Raw genomic sequence first — 20,347 nt, forward strand, 5'->3', positions numbered from 1 at the left:
GCACTGATGGGTCCATAATTGCTTTAAATCTCGAGTATGCCAGGATAGGATTGCTAATTTTTGTATATCAGAAGATGTAATAGTGTTTCATTTGTTCAAACACGAGTTTTATTTGTTCAACGGTAGGTTCACTTAAACGTTAATCATCTCCCACATAAAAAATCACGCATACAATGTCACATTCCATACCATATTAGTATTATGATTTCCAATTCCATGTGTTTGGTAATTTCCAACGCCTCATTTGAGTCGGTACCAAGTTAGCATTATACTTTTCAAGGAGGATGAAACTATAACCGCACAACATAGAAGCCCCACTTGTTTGATAGCATGGTTCTGAAGACTGATGAATTGAAGCTCCAGACTAGAAGGCTATAAGCTGATTGCACTAAAATCTCTAGATTCATGTCCACATAAACCGTCCACTGTCAAACAAAAAGATCTCAGAATTCAGAGAAACAGAGGGTCTTAACATCTAATCTAAATGATGGAACTACGTACCATTTTGGCCATCAGTCCTCAGCATCCTAGTCATAACCAAGTGTATCATGAGAGGAGGCATTCATAAGGGGTTACATATCTGGTTACTTATGGTATGATTTTCTCCAACTTGAAATAAGAACATTGTTTTGGAATATATAGCAGAGTATCAAATATCATACTTAATAGATCAAGACTTCGAATTGGATCAGAGTTCCAAGAATTATTCTACCATTTAAGAATCCATGTTTGTTCTCATCAAAAACAGAATGAGAAGGAGATAATTACTTTACATAACCACTGCAACTCGTCATATACGCTTCCTCTGCACTCTTTGCATGCAGCTACTTCATATTCAACATCGTACCACACAGCCCAACCATGTGCAACTTTTGGAGATATCTTCACATAGCTATCAACCTATAGTTAAGAACTTAAAAGAACAAAATTGCTCATCCACCTAAATAAATGAAGGATGTAACAGCACAGCAGCTTGGATGGACTCGGACTTCGCAAGTTTGGTGACGACCTTGGCTGAGAAAAACATAGTTCAGTCAGCTGCTATAGTTGTAGATTCCTCATTTATGTTGCTGAAGAATTGTTGCTGAAGAATTGAACTAGGGGAAACTACAAGTGGAACTAAATATCTGATGACGAAAAAACTGAAAGTTAACAAAACAAGAGAAAAGGGAGAAGAAAATCTGTACAAAAAGAATATCAACTACATTCACCACCCCAATAGAAGCCTGCAGCACCAGTTGCAGAAAAATCTTTGCCTGTCAGAGCGTCAATCGCTAATTTTGCATCTTTAAAGCCCTTATCCTGATCAATGCTTAGCAATCACTAATTTGACATTATCTATAGCTAAAATATGCAACAATATATGCATGAGTTTGCAACATTAGGGCAACAAACTTCTAAAACGGGCAAAATGTTTCCATTTTGCTAGAATATATGCTAGGTGTGAAGGAAAAACAAGAAAACCAGGCAGCAGGATACAAATAAATTTTGGTGCAACCCAAAATTGTAAATATCTGATTCACGCGTCAATATTACAGCTGAGCATTTAATTAAAAAATAATATCCAGGAATTCATGAAAGAGCAAGAAGAACCGTTCCATGATCTTTTAACCAGACTGCTTGAGGCCTGTAATTGTCATACACAAATGGGTCTCCGTAGATGAAGTCCGGGACTATAACACAGAATCCAGAAGTGGCAACTCTTCCTGCAAGTTTCCTTACAGTTGAAATGCATTAGTTCTCAGATATTGTAATCAAATTCCAACACAAAGATGACTAGATTTCAACAGCACAAACTATTGCTTCAATCATAAACACTAGAAGGGCAGTCCACTGCAATCAGAAATTTCCATTACTGATATAAGTTTCATCATCCATGAGTTTGGCACAAGCCTTCTTCATTGCACTTAATATCTCCTTTTTATAATTCAGTTTTTCCGACAGACAAAACTCAAGGTTGGAGGTTTTGTATATCTTTAAGATGAGTTATTTGCTAAGAGAAAGGAACTTCTACGTGAGTTAGATGATTGTGTTAAAAAACTAACACCATAAATTTCCAGGGCAGGCTGCATGTAAATGCCACTTCCACTTTATCATGCGTTCAATAAATGAAATCCAAAATAACTACAGATATTGCGATTAATACTGATTAACGCAACTTCTAGTTCTAGTAAGTTTGGATCCGATCACAGAGTATTCATTTCATGCATACAACAGAACAGAATTCTATAACACCCCTGTGTACTTGTTATAATGTACTGAGACATCAAGTTCTCTCAAAAACAAGATCTAACAAAACTCAAACGAGAGGAAGAAATTGCAAAGAACTATTCCAAAAAATTATATTACAATTGGTGTAAAAGAAAAGAGAATCGCAGTGCATTTAGAGCAAAAATATGAGGGCTTGTTTCTCCAAATGATACCTCAAGTCATTGATTCATCACTAGTAGTCTGCCAAAAAGCCAACTTTCATAAGGGGGATGCCACTTATGGATAAGTGAAGGATTATGGTTTAAACTTGAAGGAGCAAAATCTGCTCCCACTGCAGGTAATAATAGAAATAAGTATGACTTTAGGAGGACTAATCACATTTGTAAAAGCCATATGGTTCCTCCCCTTCAGTGAGACACAGCCAAATATAACTTCTTTGTAATTTTCGAGATGTGTTCCCTCCATTGGTCAGCTATCCACTCTAAAAAGTTAACCCACGGTTGCCTAAGATAATGTAGTCCATGCTGCTATAATCCAATCTAAGGAAAATTACTTAGTTAAGCATAACAATGACAACGTCATCAACCAAGTCAAACACCTTATAATTAACACATCCATTTATATGTAAACTGTTGTTTACCTATGATACACAATTTGATACAGAAGTGGAGGTATTCCAAACTTGTGACTCTAGAAATAGATCAGACGATGTATTCCAAAGTTCCTTCGGACGTTTGGCATCATATGAAAGCATAGAAGAGCTGACAGTATGGCCCTTTCCACCAAAAAAGTAAACTCCAGATGTTTCCTAAAATTAACAGACAATGATCAGATGAGGAATCTTTCAATGATTGCAAGATTTCACTGTAACCCTCCATTTCAAGAGTGAGGGAAGAAGGAAATATGTATAACATTTAGTCCAAGACACATTGGATTATACTTCTTCATTCCCAATGGATTTGTTAACAACAATGCTGAAGGACACCCAATGGATTTCTAGTTATATGCAGTGACTAGATTAACTACGCACTCCACTGCAGTTAATATTATTATTCTTCTCTATAAGTTTGGACACTGATTTATGCCATAATGCACTATTTGGAAACTTAATAAATAAATGTATCAATTGTCCAGTAACCTGATACAGCATGCAGCCTTACTGAAAATCCCGTTCCCACCAACAGATACACTGAGACATTACAAATAGCAATGCTCGACAAGGGAATTTTCAATCTCCAAGATATCTTTTATGAGTAATAATCAGTCTTTACAGTTCAGATAACCTTACGCCCCTTTTCCAGATGAACTACTAAACATAATGTTCCAGATATTTTTATAACTCATTGCATAAGACAGACACATTGGCATCAGGATAAGAACATTGGCTATAACCTATAAAATGTTAAGGAAATAGTTAATGAGATCCTTTGGCATCATGATAAGAACATTGGCTATAACCTACAAATATTAGGAAGATTCTTACTCACCACTTCGATGTGTGAGAGATGTGACATTCACAATACAGGAAGGAACTGGGCTGTTTCTGAGAAGTGGTGATAATAGTTTACCAAGAGAAAATGCACTTCAGTAATCTGTAGCATCATCCTAGAAAACAAAATAAGGAAAAAAAAAATAAGTTGAGCTCATCAGCAAACAAGGCTACATTCCTTAAAGCAGAACACAGATAAAAGATAAATAAAGTCATTACTGATCATAGCCTACGGAGGTGAATCTAGACGATGTAGCAAATATTCCAGCATTGTTAATTAGGAGCTGGATTGAAGAGTGCATTTACGAGTCAGAAAGCCACTTCTGTATGGAGGCTTTAAACTTAAGAATCGACTGGAATGATGAGATATCAACCTCGAAAGCTTTCGAATGTGCACTCTGATTCTCTCTTAAATGGGCATGGATAGAGGTCAAGAAATGGTTAGTAGATCCAATTTGAAAGAGTTGATGAATTTCTGTGTATTCTTCTCTTTGAGATGAGGGGTTTATATACACAAAGGATAGCTACATTACAGCTATTTAGATCCTTAGTCTAAGCCTATTTAGATCCTTGGTCTAAGCAATTACAATCAAAGTCTAAGCCTGTTTAGATCCTTAGTCTAAGCAATTACAATCAATCAGCTATTTAGATCGTTAGTCTCAGCAATTACAACCAATTACATAACGGAGAGGATGGCTAAAATCACGCAATTAGGATATACAATGGATCTGGACATAGTTGACTTAGAGAGCATTAATTAGGTGGTTTAACACAATTTAACAAGTTTGCCGCATCAGATTGCTAGAAAAGTTGAAACTTACTCAAAAGCTCTCAAAAGCTTTGCAATAAGTCAATAACCAGATTTCCCAGAACTTTGATCTGATACACAGTATTTGGAAACATCACCTATGGTCCAACTTTGGATTGTTAGCGAAGAACATTATGAAACTGCACAACAGAGTATCACAGCAAGTGTCAGCTTTAGAGTCTAAACCTATACATAAGTGAGAAACATGAGTGAGAAACCAATCCATGCAAAGTTCAGTATAAGCTTTGCCCAAACTTCATAAAGGATCAGTGTGCTTGCAGTGCCTTTCGAATCAATGCCAAGAAAGACCAAAAAGAGCCTTAAAATATGCGAAGCATGTTAGTTATAGTGAAAAGCTTCTCAACCCAAAACCATATCTTTACACTAACAAGAACAACTAATATCAAGTCATCAACATCAAATATGAAATAGAAAACTTGCAGTTCCTATTGCAAAGAATTTTAATCTGATAAATTATTCAATTAGAAAACTCTGTTTCAAAATTGTCTGAACCTAATAGCTAATGATAGGTTGCTTCATGATTGATTCCCACTAACAAATATATATATATAAATATAGGTTCTTAAGGTTGATTACACTTCTTAGAAGACCTACAGCACCCAGTTGTGATCAAATTTCCTCCCAGAGTCCCAGTTACTAGAATTTCCAGTGCCTGGGAATCTTAGATTGGGTTTAAACATTATCCAAATGAAAAGAGAAAATAATGGGTTCAATCACCACTATCCAAATCTAAAAATGCATAATCAACAAACCCATTAAACCAATCAAGAGGGAATTGATCAGAAAAGAAAGGAAATACCTCGCCCTTTGGAGCAAATCACAAAACAAAGCTGTAAGATTGGATGGGGAAAGCCGGAGAAGATGACTGCAATGAAAATTTTCATTTAGCCTGTCACGGTTTTCGGGTTTTGTTTTGTTTTTTTTTTTTTGGGTCCTAACCCATATAATGCAATGTAAACCATAATGTATTTTTAACATAATATACTTGGCTAATCATAGGCTCATAGCTAATAATAAGAGGACACATGTTCATTTAAAAATGTGTTTCTCAAAACTGTAATATTAAACTGGGACATAATCTAATTCCTCTTTCATTAACATCAGGAATATCAAAACTACTCTAATCTTAATCACGTGATATTTTCTATTAATAGGTCAGACAGATCCAATGTTTTACTAAATCTAAGATCTTCTAATTATTGAGAAATTCTTTTCTTATTGGCCAAATTCAATCAATATACTTAACAAATTGATTGTTCAACTTTTTAGATTGTTGAATAAAAATAGGGTGCGGCTATTTCCACCCTATCATTTTCTTAGTTCACCCTTCAAACAACCAATATCCTTCAAAAGATTTCTTAAGCTTTGTGAACCCTAAAGGCTCTCACGGCCGCCCAACCCCTAGAAACCCTAGCTCCTAATTCCGGCCTCTGTGTCGGCCTCTCTGCAGCCAAATCAACCGGATTTCCGCCGGCCTCACTACCTAGCATGTCTAATATTGACTCTATCACCAGAAGTTTCGCCACTTCGCTCGTCATTGCGAGCAATGATGTGGTTGACATCTCTGCCATGTCGGATGGAGGTGCGCAGCGAACATCGCAGTTCTATCTCCTTGCATGGCTGCTCTCCCCGAAACCGACAACAGCCATGGACCTGAGACGTCATTTCAGGCGTGTTTGGGTACTAAACCAGGGTTTTACCGTCCAGCAAAGGACTCCAACTCGGTTCTTGTTCTCTTTTGACCTTCGCAGTGACTGCAGGAAGGTGATGATGGGGGGGCCTTGGAGTTTTGGCCGAGCTCTGGTCGTGATGCAGCCATATGATGGTATTGCTCCGCTGCAATCAATACCAATGCAAGACCTATTCTTCTGGGTTCACATAACAAATATGCCACCGGCATATGAACAACGGAAAACTATTGCCAATGTAGCCTCTGTTGCAGGGAAGTACCTGGACATCGATGGAAAGTTGTTTGATGCTACGGGAGAGATTAGGGTTCGTGTCTCCCATTCAATCTTGAAGCCTTTCTTTCCGACAAAAACCCTAAAGTTTGCTCGAGGGGTTGAGCAGGAGGTACAATTTCTGTTTGAAAATCTAGTAGGCGAGTGTGATATTTGTGCTCGTGTTTTCCATGAGAATGGTCCATGCAAGCCAGATACTGTACCATCTAGTGTCAAGACTGTTGAGCAATCTGTGGCCCGAAAGCTCGAGCTCACTAATCAGTTTCTGGGATTCCATGGTCCTCAGTTCAAGGAAGGGACTTTCAGGTTTCGGGGCATCACTACTCCTATCCTACCACCAGTGGGGCGTTCCCTGTTTGGTGGTGTTGAGTCCAGCAGGCCTAGGCGACCGGTGATCATCAGGAATGCTGAATCAAGGGTAGCCAGTGATGAGAATTCCCGTGCTATTGTGCCGGTTGAGACTGAGAGCCAGGCTAAACGAGGTAGACCTTTTCCTTCCCCACAAAAATTGCAATTTTTGATGTCTGACTTACTTGAAGGTAAAACCAGTCCGGTTGCTTCTGCAAAGAAAGTGAAGATGCCTGAATTTTCTTCTAAATTCAGTGCTAAGTCTCTGGGCCTTGTGGAAAGCCCTGGAGGTATGTTGGTGCCGGCTGAGGTCATGATGCCAGTACTTGAGCTGCCGGGGACAAAGAAGAAGAAAGGAAGGCCTTTGGGATCTAAAAATAAAAATCCAAAGACAAAGAAGGTCTCTGCTGAGGAGGTCTTGACAGTGCTGTACTCGGGTACACCCCCAAGCCCTAGTTTGAAGGGCAAGGAAAAGATCTAGATGGCTGTGGTAGGAGCCTATTTACTATGTCTCTCTATTTTTTTCATAGTTTATAGGCTCACTTTTAAATAAGTGAGCGGTTAGTTCGAATATAGATGGTCTGTCTCTATGTATCAAAGTAGTTCTCTTACTACAACTTCTTGATCTGTCTAGTTGAAGGCAGCAGAAGGATATGTAATGGCCACCTTGGCATGCGTTAATGAAATCCACATTTCCCTCAAAAAAAAAAAAAAAAAAAAGTTCACCCTCCAAACATTTGAATTATTGAAAAACTATATTACCCAAGTGCAAAATGACTAATAAGTACATTAATTTTATAAAATCCAAATATGTAAGAAAAAATAAATATATAAGTAATTAATTAAAAGGGAAATGATGGAAAATGTCACTTTAGAGAGTGAAATTATAATAAGGTCACCTAGTTTCCCACTTGATAAAAATGTCCACTGTGAATTGTTATTAATATTAGTTTAGTCCTTATGAATAATGAGGTCATGTTAAAAAAGGTCAGTTTTTAATTTTTATCATTCCGATTCTGCCCCTAAGGTAATAAATCTTTATAACCTTCCATTTCAAAATCTGGGAGCTCAAATTTTCTCTCTCCTTTGATCAGAAAGCTTCCGATTCTATTTGATCGGAGATCTCTTTCCGAGATTCTTTCTTCGCCGCCCTCTCGTCAGAAGCTTCCGATTTCGATTTGCGCCTCTGCGACGATCTGAAATCTCAGTTTTGAGTGGTTTTGGAGCTTCCGCAGCTCTTTTCTCTTTTTCTGGATCTCTAGCTTCGTCGGTGTTCATCTTGATCACGTTATTGTGTTCTTCTTCTTCGTCGACTCAGTGCTTAGTTACAGTCTCTCTATTTCTTCCTCTCTCTGGTTTTCTCTGATTTGATCGGTAAGCCTTCTCTCTGTGAATTTGTTCGTTTTGGATTTTGCAGTGTATTTTTGTTGTTTGTGTTAAATTGTTGACTTGTTCGTTTTGGATTACTGTGTTCTTCTCCTTCGTCGACTCAGTGCTATGTTGAATTGTTGATGATGTTTTGTGCTATTACGGTACTATATTTGTTCTATACTGTGATTTTTTTATCAGTGACATGGCCAATTACATTTTTAATACTGCTGTTTTGTTCAGGAATTATCATTTATTTTGCGAGTATGATGTTGTTCTTCTGTTCAGGCATTAATAGTGACTTTGGCAGTGATCTGTTTGTGTTATTCTGTTGATTCCTTAGTAGTGACATGGCCAGTTACATTTATAATATTGTTCTTCTGTTCAGGCATTAACAGTTACTTTGGCAGTGACTTGTTTGTGTTGATTCTGTTGATTTCCTTAGTAGTGACATGGATAGTGATTTTTTTTATTCTTGTGCAGTTGTTATGGATACTAGCTATGTTGTCAAGTTTATTTATTCTGGTGAAGCAGCAACAGTTCCATTGTTGCATAATTGGTCGTTTATTGACCTATGCAATTCCATACGCTCTCGTTTTCCGGATTTGATTCAAGGCAATTTCATGTTGAGTTACATTATTCCTCCGGATTCTACTTCATGTTTTCTAGAGAGTGAAGTTGATATGAGAATGATTTTTAGGAATTTGGTTCGTTACAATTCTGATTTTGTTGAAGTGTTTGTGACTGATTTGCCTTCTATTAGTGAAAGCGTGGTGAGTAATACAGTGTGTGAGGATTCTAGTACCATGCTTGAGGAGAATGATTATTTGGGGTGTTATAGGGCAGAGGCACCGAAGAGTTATATGACGAAAGGTTGGGAGAGTTATATTCATTCTGAAGGCCAAAAGTTTGCGGGTGGGGTTGTTGAGTTTAGGGATAAGCTGCGTAAGTATGCCATAGAAATTGGCTTTTCATATGAGTTTGTTAGAAATGACAAGGTTCGTGTTATTGCTCAGTGTTCTAAGAAACATTCTCAGGGTTGTAATTGGCTTGTGAAGGCTCATTTATGCAGGGCTAATGGTTTCTTTATGATTAAAAGGTTGGTTAATGTTCACACTTGTCATGGTGTGATTCGTTTGCAGAAGAGTAAGATGATGGGATCCAAGGTTGTCAAGTCTATTGTGCTTGATAAGATTCGTGCCAATCCAAACAAAAAGCCAATTGATATAGCTGATGAGATCAAGAGTGATTATGGTTTGGATGTTCCTTATCGTACAGTTTGGTATGGTACGGAGTTGGCAAAAACAGCCCTACATGGTGATGAAGCTGAGTCTTATGCTCAGCTACTTTGGTTCAGTGAGTCTGTTACGAAGTCAAACCCCGACTCTAGGATAGTGGTTGAGTTTCATCGAGAAACACACAGGTTTCAGCGTATGTTTGTGACCTATGGTGCATGGATGAAGGGTTTTCAATCTTGTTGACCTATTCTTTTCATTGATGCTACATTCATTACCAACAAGTACAAGGGGCAGATTATTGCTGCATCGGCAAAGGATGCCAATCAAGGTTGAATCTCCTTCATTATTTCTAGTTTTTTATTTTTCTTGTTTTCTATTTCCTGCCATGTTCTGTTTTTTTGTAATGTAAGTGACATGGTTAGTTACATAGCTACTGACATGGTCAGTTACATGTTCATTGACAGTTACATGTTCAATGACTTAAATGTTCTGTGATTTGAATGACATGTCCCTGGCCATGTCACTGTCAAGTAATATGCAGTTATGTCAGCGACATGGTCAGTGACATTAACAGTTACATGACAGTGACATCATTTTGTTTTTCTGTTCAGGCTTGTATCGTTTGCAAAACACCCTAGCCTTTTACGTTCTTCAGGTTGTAGTGAGGCATTATTCTGCTTTTCTTTTTCTTCCTTTTCAGCAGCTCTCAATCTCTCTTGCTTCTCCTTTTCTTTTTTCTCCCGTTTTGCTTTCACATCCCCCCACCAGTAAATGCTGTCATTTTTCTGTGTTCTTTTTCTATTCTTCAATCTGACGACATATGAGTAGAGACCCATTGATGATACAGTTTCACCAGAATGTTGCTCTGTAAGGCGCATTGTTAACTCGCCCTTTTTGTTCTCCTCTGGTGTCTTCTGCTCTTTCACTAGGCTCAACGTATGAAGTGGAAAGCCACGCGCAGCTTCAGGACTTTTCACTATCTGAAACATGTCAGGTTGTTTTTCCATTTCTTCGACTGTGAGCATGCAGACTGTGGGGGTCTGGAACAGTGAGTCCTTTTGTGATGGAGGTGTCGATTGAGTTTCTTCTTGCACTGTGCAGTGAGGTGGAGATTGAGCTGCTGTGGCTGCAGATTCTTCGACTGTGAAGATCCCTTGGGACTGACCTTCCTCAACAGTTGATTGATCTCTCTTTTCTGTGTTCTCAGCAGCCTTAGATGCAGTTGTATTTGATTCATTATTTTCTTCTGTTGAGTTAGGTGGTGGGGAGTTGTGCTGTTGAGCTGCCGGTGAGGTGTGAGTCTTTGGGCTCAACATTTGCTCCAATTTCTTCACTTTTTCCTCTAGCTCCTTCACTAATGATGCAAGGCAAAAGTTCTCCGTCACAAGTGTAGCATTTCGTTCCTCCAGATCCACTTTGTCCTCCGCGAATTTCGTTAGTTCCTGTTCCTTTTCCTTCAGTTTTTGCTGCAAATTATCTTTCTCCACAGTTAGACATCTTATCTTCTCTTCCTTTTTCTGAAGCTGTTTCTCCCATTTGCTTTTTTCTGAAGCTGTTTCCTGTTCAACCACTTCAACTTCCTGATCATCATCTCCTTTTTCCTCTCCTTCTGAAGCTGTCTTTGCTTCATCTGAATTATTCTCCTCTTCCTCGGATTCTGATTCCTTTCTATCCTCCTTCAGTTTTTCAAATATTTTCTGAAAGAAACATATTCCATATGTCAGTGACATGCTATGTGACATGACCAATGACATGTTTATAATAGTTATAAAGGCCAGTGACATGAAGTGTGATTTGGCCATTGACATTCAGTGTGACAGTGACTTAATCAGTAACTCTTAACCAACATAATTCCTTGGCCAGTGACAACTTCATTGACAGAGAACAACTTACAGTTAGTTTTTTCAAGCTGTTAAAGCTTGTCCAATTCTGTATTAGCCTCTGGATGTCCCATTTTCTCATCCCATGCACTTCCTTCTCCCTTCCAGATATTGGCTTGATTTTTTCAGTCTTTTGACAGAACCAATACTGCATGCACAAAAAAAAAAAAAAAAATTAGTCATAACAACTTAGTCAGTGACATGCAGTTTGACTTAATCAGTTACTTGACCAATGACATTTCAGTATGACAGTAACTTACCAGTATTATTAGAACGCAGCCCCCGGTATTACCATATGAGCTCTTTGAATTCTTCTTTTTCAAAGCCTTTATAGACTTTTTTAGGAAGCTTCCAACTTCCTTTGCCCAGTCATAAGATCCAATCTGATCCAAATTTTCGCATGCTCTGACATAGTCCCATGAAATTGTTCCCCCTGCGTTTGGGAACAAAAACTTTATTGACAAGTCCAGCAAGATTAATCTTGCCACATTTTTGTCCTTCTTCTCAATCCCTTCCTCGGTTGTTGGCTTGTCGTCAGTGTTCTAAAAAACGGCCGCCCAGGCCGCCTAGGCGCTGGGCGGCAGCAGACCGAGGCGAGTAATGGAAAATCGGAAGCCTTAGGCGGATATGATTTAGGCGGCCGCCTGGGCGGCCTGGGCGTCCGCCTGGGCGGTCTAGGCGGCTGGGCGGTTTCCTCCTTTTTTTTTTTTTTTTTTTTTTTTTCCTTTCCCAAACCTAAACTCGACATCAGCGAAACCTAAACCCATTTGAAGAATTTCTGAGGTGAGCAAACATAGACGGAGCAGCGAGACTTCTGGAGATGGAAGCTCCGGCGTCCGCATCGGAAACAGAGAGTGTGGGTCTTGTTGCAGCGCTTGCCAAAGCTACTAGTTCCTTTTCCCTATTCAGATTTCAACAACACAGTTACAAATCTATGCATGTTTATGATCAAGCTAGAAATTGAGAGAGAGAGATCGAGAGAGAGAGAGTTACCATTTCGTTGTTTGGCTGCGGCAGAAACCCAAAATCTCGAGGTGTGTGTGTGTGCGGGAAAACTGACGGAGATCGTTGTTTGGCTACGGCAGAAACCCAAAATCTGGAGGGGTATGTGTGTGGGGGAAAACTGACGGAGAAGAAGAAGCATTCGTTTATATAGCTTAGGGTTTCCCTTGGAATTTTGAGTTAAATAGACAAAATTGGCCCTTAGAAGAGTTCATAACAACGGCCAGGTATCCAGCTCAAATAATGCCAACTTGATTATTGGGCTACGGAGAAACAAAAAGATCATCAGCTAAAAGACCCATAATTAGAGGTCTGCTAGGCTAGTTAATGGTTTGTTATTAGGATTCTTTTAATGGCCCATAATTTAGAAATCTTTTAAAATTTAAATATTTTAGGTCCAATTTTATTACTCTTTTGAGTCTTAAATATGTTTATATATTTTTAATTACATAAATAAAAGCTATAAAAATAAAATAAAAATTAAAAAATACAAAACCGCCTAGGCACCCGCCTAGACGCCTAGGCGCTCCTCCCCAGCCCACCGCCCGACTAGCGCCTAGCGATTTTTCGAACCTTGCTTGTCGTTGATGGCAACTTGCAAAGCTTTCTCCATAGCTTTCTTGTTAATTCTCGCTGAGTTTGAAAAAAACTGCTGGACAAAGTCGGACTGATATGCACCCTCAGAAGTCTTTGGGACCAACTCGCCTTTTGCTGGCAGTCCAAGGATCTTTGAAATATCTCTTGTCGAGATCCTGAATTTCTTCTTTCCAAAGAAGAAGAGGTCCTTTTCATGGTTGTAGGCCTGCAATAGGAGGGTAATGAAATCATCAGATTTCTTTGCTGACTTCTCCTCTATGTGGCCACCATGGACAGCATCAACAATATTTCCAAATGGTGTCTGCCTGAGCAAATCTAATGTTCTTGGACTCAGATTCTTCTTGTTATCTTTAATTGTGTTCAAGAAACTTATTAATGTGCACCTGTACTGCACATGTCCTGGTTTCAGATGTCTCTTCCTCTTTGGTGCAGCTTCAGGTTTTTCATCCTCTTCTGCTTCCTCTTCAGAATCTTCTACTTGCTTTATTTTCTGTTTTTTGCTTTTTACTTTTGAATGCTTCTTCGAACCCTTCTTTGGTGTTGTTTCTTCTTCTGACTCTGAATCTTCCATATGTTTTACTTTCTGTTTTTTGCCTTTTTCTTTTGAATGCTTCTTGGCAATCTTCTTTGCTGATGTTTCTTCTTCTTCTTCTTCTTCTGTTTCTGATTCTTCTACTTTATCCTGTCTTTTTCTTTTTGATTTCAAATTCTTCTTCGAATTCTTCTTTCTCTGTATCGTTTGATCATCTTCTTCATATTCTGATTCCACCTCTCTGTAGTCTTCGTCATCATTGCTTTGTTCCCTTTCCTTTCTTTTTGGTCTTGGCATTTCTGATGTTTTAATTCTGTTGAAAATTTTCAAAATAAGAAGGTTAGCATTGAGTTTGCAAGTTACATAACCAGTAACTCGGCCAGCTAGTGATCTGGCCAGTGAAGTCACAGGCCATGTCAATGACAACGTCAATTACATGATCAGTTACATAGTAAGTTACTTGGTCAGTTACATATATTGTAAGTGACATGCTCAGTTACATGTTCAGTTACATACATTGTCAGTTACATGGTCAGTTTCATTATATGATCCTATAAAGTATTATTTGAACTAGCAGCATTTCCATTTTAGTACAACCTATAGCCTAAACAGCATCACAAACGGTCATTATCTCCATATAAATGGTTATGTTACTGTCCATGTCTCTGTATCAAATCACACCAAAATGAAAACACAGCCGCACCAAAATCAAATCACACCCACTTAGTACCCTATGTCACTGGGTATGTTACAGCATCAAACTAAAATGTAAAGGCAGTCATTTATCATCTCCACTCAAAAAAGTTTTAAATCTTCAGTCAAACCAAAACTTGGAGTCGAATTGTTTTGTTTAATAATCAAATCCAGAAATAATTATATCATATTCGACTTATAATTCCAAAACTATGGCACTATCTCAATGTATCGCAAGTAAGTAAGAGAAGTTTCTGAGAATCGAGGCTGAAAGATTACCCGGTCGAGGTACACGATTGAAGGTCTGCAATTCTTCAAAACCCTAAATTTTGGGGCTTTTTCTGTGAAGTACTTTTGCAGAGTCGGCGCTGCTTCACCGTGGAGGAAAACAGTCGTCGGAGAATGTATGTGTCTCAGAATGTGGCCGCCGGAGGTGAAGATGAGAGTAATTCTCTATTTCGGAGTAGGTTTGAGCGGTTTTGGAACTTTGAAATTCCGAATTATAATGTGGAGAAGATAAACAGTTATGACTTATTTCACTTCCAGTTAACTGCGAAAGAAACTGACGGTGGCAGTTTTTGTAATTAAGTTGAACTCTAGTGGTAGGTTGTGAACATGTGACCTTAATTATCATGGAGACATTTGTAGTGTTTAAATTATAATAAGGCACTTCAAAATGACCTTTTTTAACATTATCCCTTAATTAAATACAAAGACTACTTAATTTCTCATTGAATAACATTAATCTTTATCTTCTCAACCCAAATTTGAATTTATTACTATTTTTTTTATCTTTTTGTTGCCTCCTCATCGTTAATTCGTTATTCAATTCACAAAACCATTACCTTTAATTTCATCAAAATCTTTGCAATATTTTTTGTGAACACCGAAAGTAAAAATTTAAAACACGAAGAAAAAAAATCAATCTCTTCTTCATTTATCATAGTTGTAAATTTACTAATCTTTTTACATAGATTGAAATAGAGAACATTGAAATTCCTGATCAAAAAAAAAAAAAACATTGAAATTGAAAGAAAAAAATTAAAAAAAATGGGAGTAAATCAGATTATGATTTTATTAGGAAACTTTAATAAATTTTAATTTTTTTATGAGTATAAATTAAATGAGAGATTTTCGTTAAAAATATTTATTTTCTAATTGGATATGTCATATAAGGATATTCTTGGAATGAGAAATGGGTTAAATAAGTAAATTTAATAATTGAAATTAAAATGTAGGGTGTAATGAGCAAGTAGGGTGAACAAAGAAAATGGTAGGGTGACAATAGCCGCACCCTAAAAATATCATTTTTTTTTTTTTAGAAGAGGAAGATATGTTCCTGAGATCAAAAGATCATAAGACCGTACTAGATCAGGCTAGAGTAATCACATCACTAAAACAATCTCATCATTGTGTCGAAGCCACAAGCTAGCCATACCAAAAACCATTCTAGCTAGTGATACTCAATACAAATTGGTAAGCTCACTTAAAACGAAATAAACTAACCAAAACGATATACTAAAAAAAAAAAATGAAAATAACTTAACCAGACTCATCTCAAACACTAAATGCAGACGCCCAAGAACATAATGTTGTACGCCAATAAGAAGCAATAGGGAATGCTACCACAAGTTCAGCAGAGATCAAAAATGCCACTCTCCAAGAGGCCCAAACCAACCCAAGCCCAAGTAAGAGTGAGAATGAGAGATGGGCCAACCCCAGGGACTCAACCCACCAAACTCAGCCACCCAGACCCGATCGAGACAACACCTTCATAATAGCAGCTTACCACTACCTCTAACTCGTTCCTTAGCCATCAAAGCAGCTATTTATTAAAGTTGTATAACTGAGGGACTCTTTCGGCTCCTCCTCTAGTTGCTTTGAAATAAAGAAATTTTGAATAAAAATATAATTTATTTTTTAAACCAGTCGATTTATTTGTCTAATTTTCTGATAAATATTTTATAATTTTTCCCTCTAATATAATTCAAATGATTGCGTGGAGTAACTTATGATAGTGATAAATGCTAATATCAGGTCCCCAACCAACACAACACAACACAACACAACTTCAATACATCTACAATTTTCAGCAAAAAGAAAAAAGAAAAAAAATGCCGATATCAACATCCCCATTACCTCATCAGACAAGGGATAGGTTTTGGTGCAGTGGACCCTCTAAATTTCTTCATTTTAACGTTAAATTTAGGGTAAAATTAATTAAAATTGCATGTCTAAAATTGTCGCTCTTCTGGAGCACAGTGCCAAAAGTACCATTTGATAGAAACACGAGGGCTGCAAAAATATAATGACTTTCCAAGCTTCAACGGGTAAAAAGAGCAAAAAAAAACCTGTCTGGAGTGTTTGGACTTTGAAGTTTAAGTCGTTAAACAACAGCAGAGAGAATCCACAAGGAAAAAAAAGCAAAACAAACCCACTTTCCTCTTCCCTAAAACTCTCCATTCCTTCTCAAACTTCGCTAGGTCTGAAGACCATGAATGGATCCGGAACCGGCAGCCGATGCGTGCAATTCCTCCTCCTTCTCACAATCCCGTTGTTGTTTGATTCAGTTCGGGCAAAGGACGACGACGGAAGCAACAAAGCCGGTGGCTCTTCGGTAGCGCTGAAGGTAGTGATTGTGTTGCTGGGCGTGGCGGCGGTGGTTGGGTTCGGTGTGTTTCTGTTTAGGATATGGCAGAGGAAGAAGAGAGAGGAGCAGCACGCCAGGCTTCTCAAGTTGTTTGAAGACGACGATGAGCTCGAGGTCGAACTTGGAATTAGGGATTGATTGATTGATTCAATTCAGGTTTGCACTTGGGTTTTTCATCTCTCTCTTGCTCTCTGTGTTTGTACATCTTAGAATTATTGCGGTGTTGAGCGGCCTAGCTGGTGGTTATATTTGCCCCTTGATTGATTGATTGGGATTTTGATGTTTTGAATCTGTAATATTGTATCGGCTTTGTTACTTTGTGATTATAGTATATGTGCAATGGAAAATCAAGATCATACTATTTCATTTACGGTGTTAGATCTGCTTTCCATTACTGAAATACCTCAAATTTGACACTATTTGGCCATTCATAGATCTTAGAATAGTGATTGAGAATAATTGGTGGCAACGACACTACAGGATTAAATGTATCGACAAGTTACCCAAGCCAAGTAGAATTTTGTTATTTTTTTACCAAAGAAAAGCAATGTTCTTTGACATCCTTGGATCTTTGAGATTCTGGGTTCTTCATTTATGTGGACTTTCCCTGTCAAGTAGGGTCATTATCACAGCATAATTATTCTTTGGAAGTTAGTAATGCGGTTTTCAGTGAGCCATTGCATGAATTATGAAGCTATTAGCTTCCGCTAACTGATTAGAACAGTATTGTACGATAAACATGATCTGATTGGGGAAAGATGAAATAGAAAGCTAACGGTTAATTGTAGCATAAAGATTGGACATACTTGTTTTAAGGTTTTGAAGTGGTATATATAAAGCTTTCAGCATGTTGTTATTGAGAGAACTTTCTGCTCTTCTAAACACTTATGTTGAATTTTGGTGATTCTATGATGATATGTTCATGCTGGTATCTGTAGGTGTATTTTTACAAAGTAATTTGAAAAATCTTAACAGAAGAGGTGTGCATCAGATCTGTGAGAGGGACTGAAACACCTTTGGAAGGAAACTTCTTGTTTTAAAAATTGTTGAATTGATAATGTTGATTTTAACTGATTCCTTAGAGGGAAGAACAATTCAGAGTGCTTATTCCTAGGTAGAGTTATATGTATAAAAATGTTTTAGTGTGCCATTTGTGGGACCACCAAGACTAGACAGATTTGTTCAACATTTTGTGTGGTATGAAGGCATGCCAATATAAGGAGCATAATTGAAAATAAAACTGAGTCTGTGGAGTATAAATACTATGTATATAGAGGTAACACTATTGAAAACAAGATGGTGTATAGTATTTAGGGAAAACAAGATGGTGTATAGTATTGCTTATTGATTCAGTTTTATGCTACGTAGGGTAATTCCCACCAAAGCGATTTGTCATTTCACTTAAAATCAAAAAATTAACTGAGGCTGAATGTGGTAAATTGCATTATAGTTCAGGTTAGGAAAGAGGCTCTTGTTGGCAGCTATCGGTGATGCCAACTAAAATTCGTTTTACATTTTCTTGGTGTGCCTTTGAAAACCACCATTGTAGGGTATAACTGTCTGCATATTAAATAACTACTCTCTTACTCTCTAAATTTATTTCTAGACTTTTTTTTTGTTGGCAAAGAGACATATTTCTTTTAAAGTAGGAGATGGTTTATGCCTTTTGCTTCTGGAATAATATATGGCATGTTACTGTTTTCTTGAGGAGTCTTTTTCAGTTATTCATTATAGGTTCAGCTACTGTTAAGCATACAATTGCGTGTACTTGTATGGAGGGTTTGAGTATTCATATGAAGTGGAATCCTTTTCTTAGGAGTCTGAAAGATCAGATACTATTATTAGGTTTTATTTGTGAGGGAGGTGATGATGCCATGATCTGGTGGACACAGAAGGTTTAGTTAGATGTCCTGCCTATTTGTGAGTATCCAGTGTTGAGTTGTTGTATGGAGCATTTGAGTTTCGATCATAAGTGGAAGCCTATATTCATTCCGAATTTGAGTGATTGAAATCTGAAGATATTAGTATTAGGTTATATATTCCCTGAAGGCATGTAGGGATTCATGATCTGGAGGATGAGCTAGAATTTGGTTTTAAGTCTTACTATTTGTTTCTTTGTGGGAGCAGGGCATATTTTATTCCCTGTAGAGCTGATCCAATCCCAGCAGTTGATTGGAGATGATCCATCACCCATGAAGTTGCGACCTCTTACATATTCCCAATCCCATAGGCTTAACATCAACAAGCAATCTGCTTTTGAAACTGCTGGGAAGCCTCCATGGGTAATACCCTTTCCTTTGAACTTCATATATAAAGAAAAATGCTCATGTGGTGCTGTCATATAAGTAGTGGTTAGTTTCTAAATTGCTTCATGACCTTCTCTGTTGTATTAGCCCTCCATTTTGACACATTACACATGATTCTCCTCATTGGACTGCCATTTTATGCAATGCTTTTTCCCCTCCTACATTAAGATACTTATTGAATTTGCGTTTCTGAGTAGGAGATTGTATAGCCTGAGACTGGTTATTTATAAATTTTAGTGTATGGTGTGGTTCCTAGCATTCCTTGCTGAATAACAAGGACAATATTAGTAGGATTTCCTTGCTAATAATGAGAACAGTATTAAGTGCGCTTTTAGTGTTGATCCCGGGATTCTAGAGCCCCAAAGACCTAAGAATGAAGATTTGGTGCCAAGCTCAAGTCATTCATGTTCGCAGATTTATGCTGCTCTTGATAGGTCTTTGGGGAGGGGATGGGGGAAAGAGTTAGCTCTCAAATCAACCTCTGCTCGATTTGGATGGAGGACTACTTCAACAGGATACTCCGTCTTGCTCCATCTTTTGAAGAAAAGAAATAAATAATTACAATAGTCGAACTCAAGTCTCATTTTTACAAGTGAGAGGTTTCAAAATCGACTCTTATAATGGTTGTTATATGACAAATAAAAAAATAGATGAAAATTATTATTTATCGCCTCATATAAGCAATCATTTCACTAGGTAATACCTAAGCAAGAAGAGAACGGACGGCACTGTTTTTCTGAGTGCTAAATTTTGCTTTGATGGTAATGGGAAATGACTAAGCTTTTGGACCACCTAACCCGTTTTTCAAGTTACTGGGAATGATGCATTTCAGTATCTCAAAAACAAAACAAAGAGAAACGATAGCTGAGAAAAGAAAGTAGTCCAAACTGTGTAATTACAACCACAACTGGTTCAAATAGAATGAAAGTGATTGATTGCTATAAAATTTGAAGTAATAATTGAAGCAACATCTTTTCTCTACCGCATTTTATATGGGTAGCTAGGTAAATCTTACCCAAGTGCTTCAGCTTTCTAGGGAAAATATTAAGCTATTTATACTACATTCAAAGAAAATATAAATAGAGATTATGGTGAGATGAAAGAACTGCATGTAGTTGTCTAGTAGCAGACTAGGGAACTTTACAAGGAAGAAGTGTGTGTGTTTGGTGGGGTGGTAAGGCTTTGGTCTCATATATAAGAGGTCAGGAGTTCGAGCCCCATCAAAAAAAAAAAAAAAAAAAAA

At 37.7% G+C, this 20,347-nt stretch overlaps 1 protein-coding gene and 2 long non-coding RNA genes across 9 annotated transcripts; 1 reads left to right on the plus strand and 2 right to left on the minus strand.

Moving 5' to 3' along the window:
* Positions 1 to 610: 610 nt before the first annotated feature.
* Positions 611 to 5,458, minus strand: LOC133743088 (uncharacterized). Of its 7 annotated transcripts, none has more exons than XR_009862931.1 (5): positions 5,329 to 5,458; positions 4,522 to 4,648; positions 3,699 to 3,816; positions 2,852 to 3,019; positions 611 to 2,735 (listed from the first exon to the last, which is right to left on the minus strand). It is a non-coding gene; the product is annotated as an uncharacterized LOC133743088 (long non-coding RNA). The 7 variants fall into 7 exon arrangements; XR_009862930.1 differs by having other exon boundaries at positions 611 to 2,738; XR_009862928.1 differs by having other exon boundaries at positions 611 to 2,750.
* A 4,466-nt stretch (positions 5,459 to 9,924) lies between these two features.
* LOC133744399 (uncharacterized) lies at positions 9,925 to 13,752 on the minus strand. The gene is made up of 5 exons (XM_062172515.1): positions 13,452 to 13,752; positions 11,585 to 11,757; positions 11,338 to 11,472; positions 10,210 to 11,141; positions 9,925 to 9,967 (listed from the first exon to the last, which is right to left on the minus strand). Exons 1-5 carry the CDS (start codon positions 13,750 to 13,752, stop codon positions 9,925 to 9,927), a joined length of 1,584 nt encoding a protein of 527 aa, XP_062028499.1.
* Positions 13,753 to 16,270: 2,518 nt separating this feature from the next.
* Positions 16,271 to 19,432, plus strand: LOC133706909 (uncharacterized). The gene is made up of 2 exons (XR_009844793.1): positions 16,271 to 16,954; positions 18,926 to 19,432. It is a non-coding gene; the product is annotated as an uncharacterized LOC133706909 (long non-coding RNA).
* Positions 19,433 to 20,347: the final 915 nt, after the last annotated feature.

Source organism: Rosa rugosa, chromosome 4, assembly GCF_958449725.1.
Source record: "Rosa rugosa chromosome 4, drRosRugo1.1, whole genome shotgun sequence".
In the NCBI taxonomy this organism is placed as follows: domain Eukaryota; kingdom Viridiplantae; phylum Streptophyta; class Magnoliopsida; order Rosales; family Rosaceae; genus Rosa; species Rosa rugosa.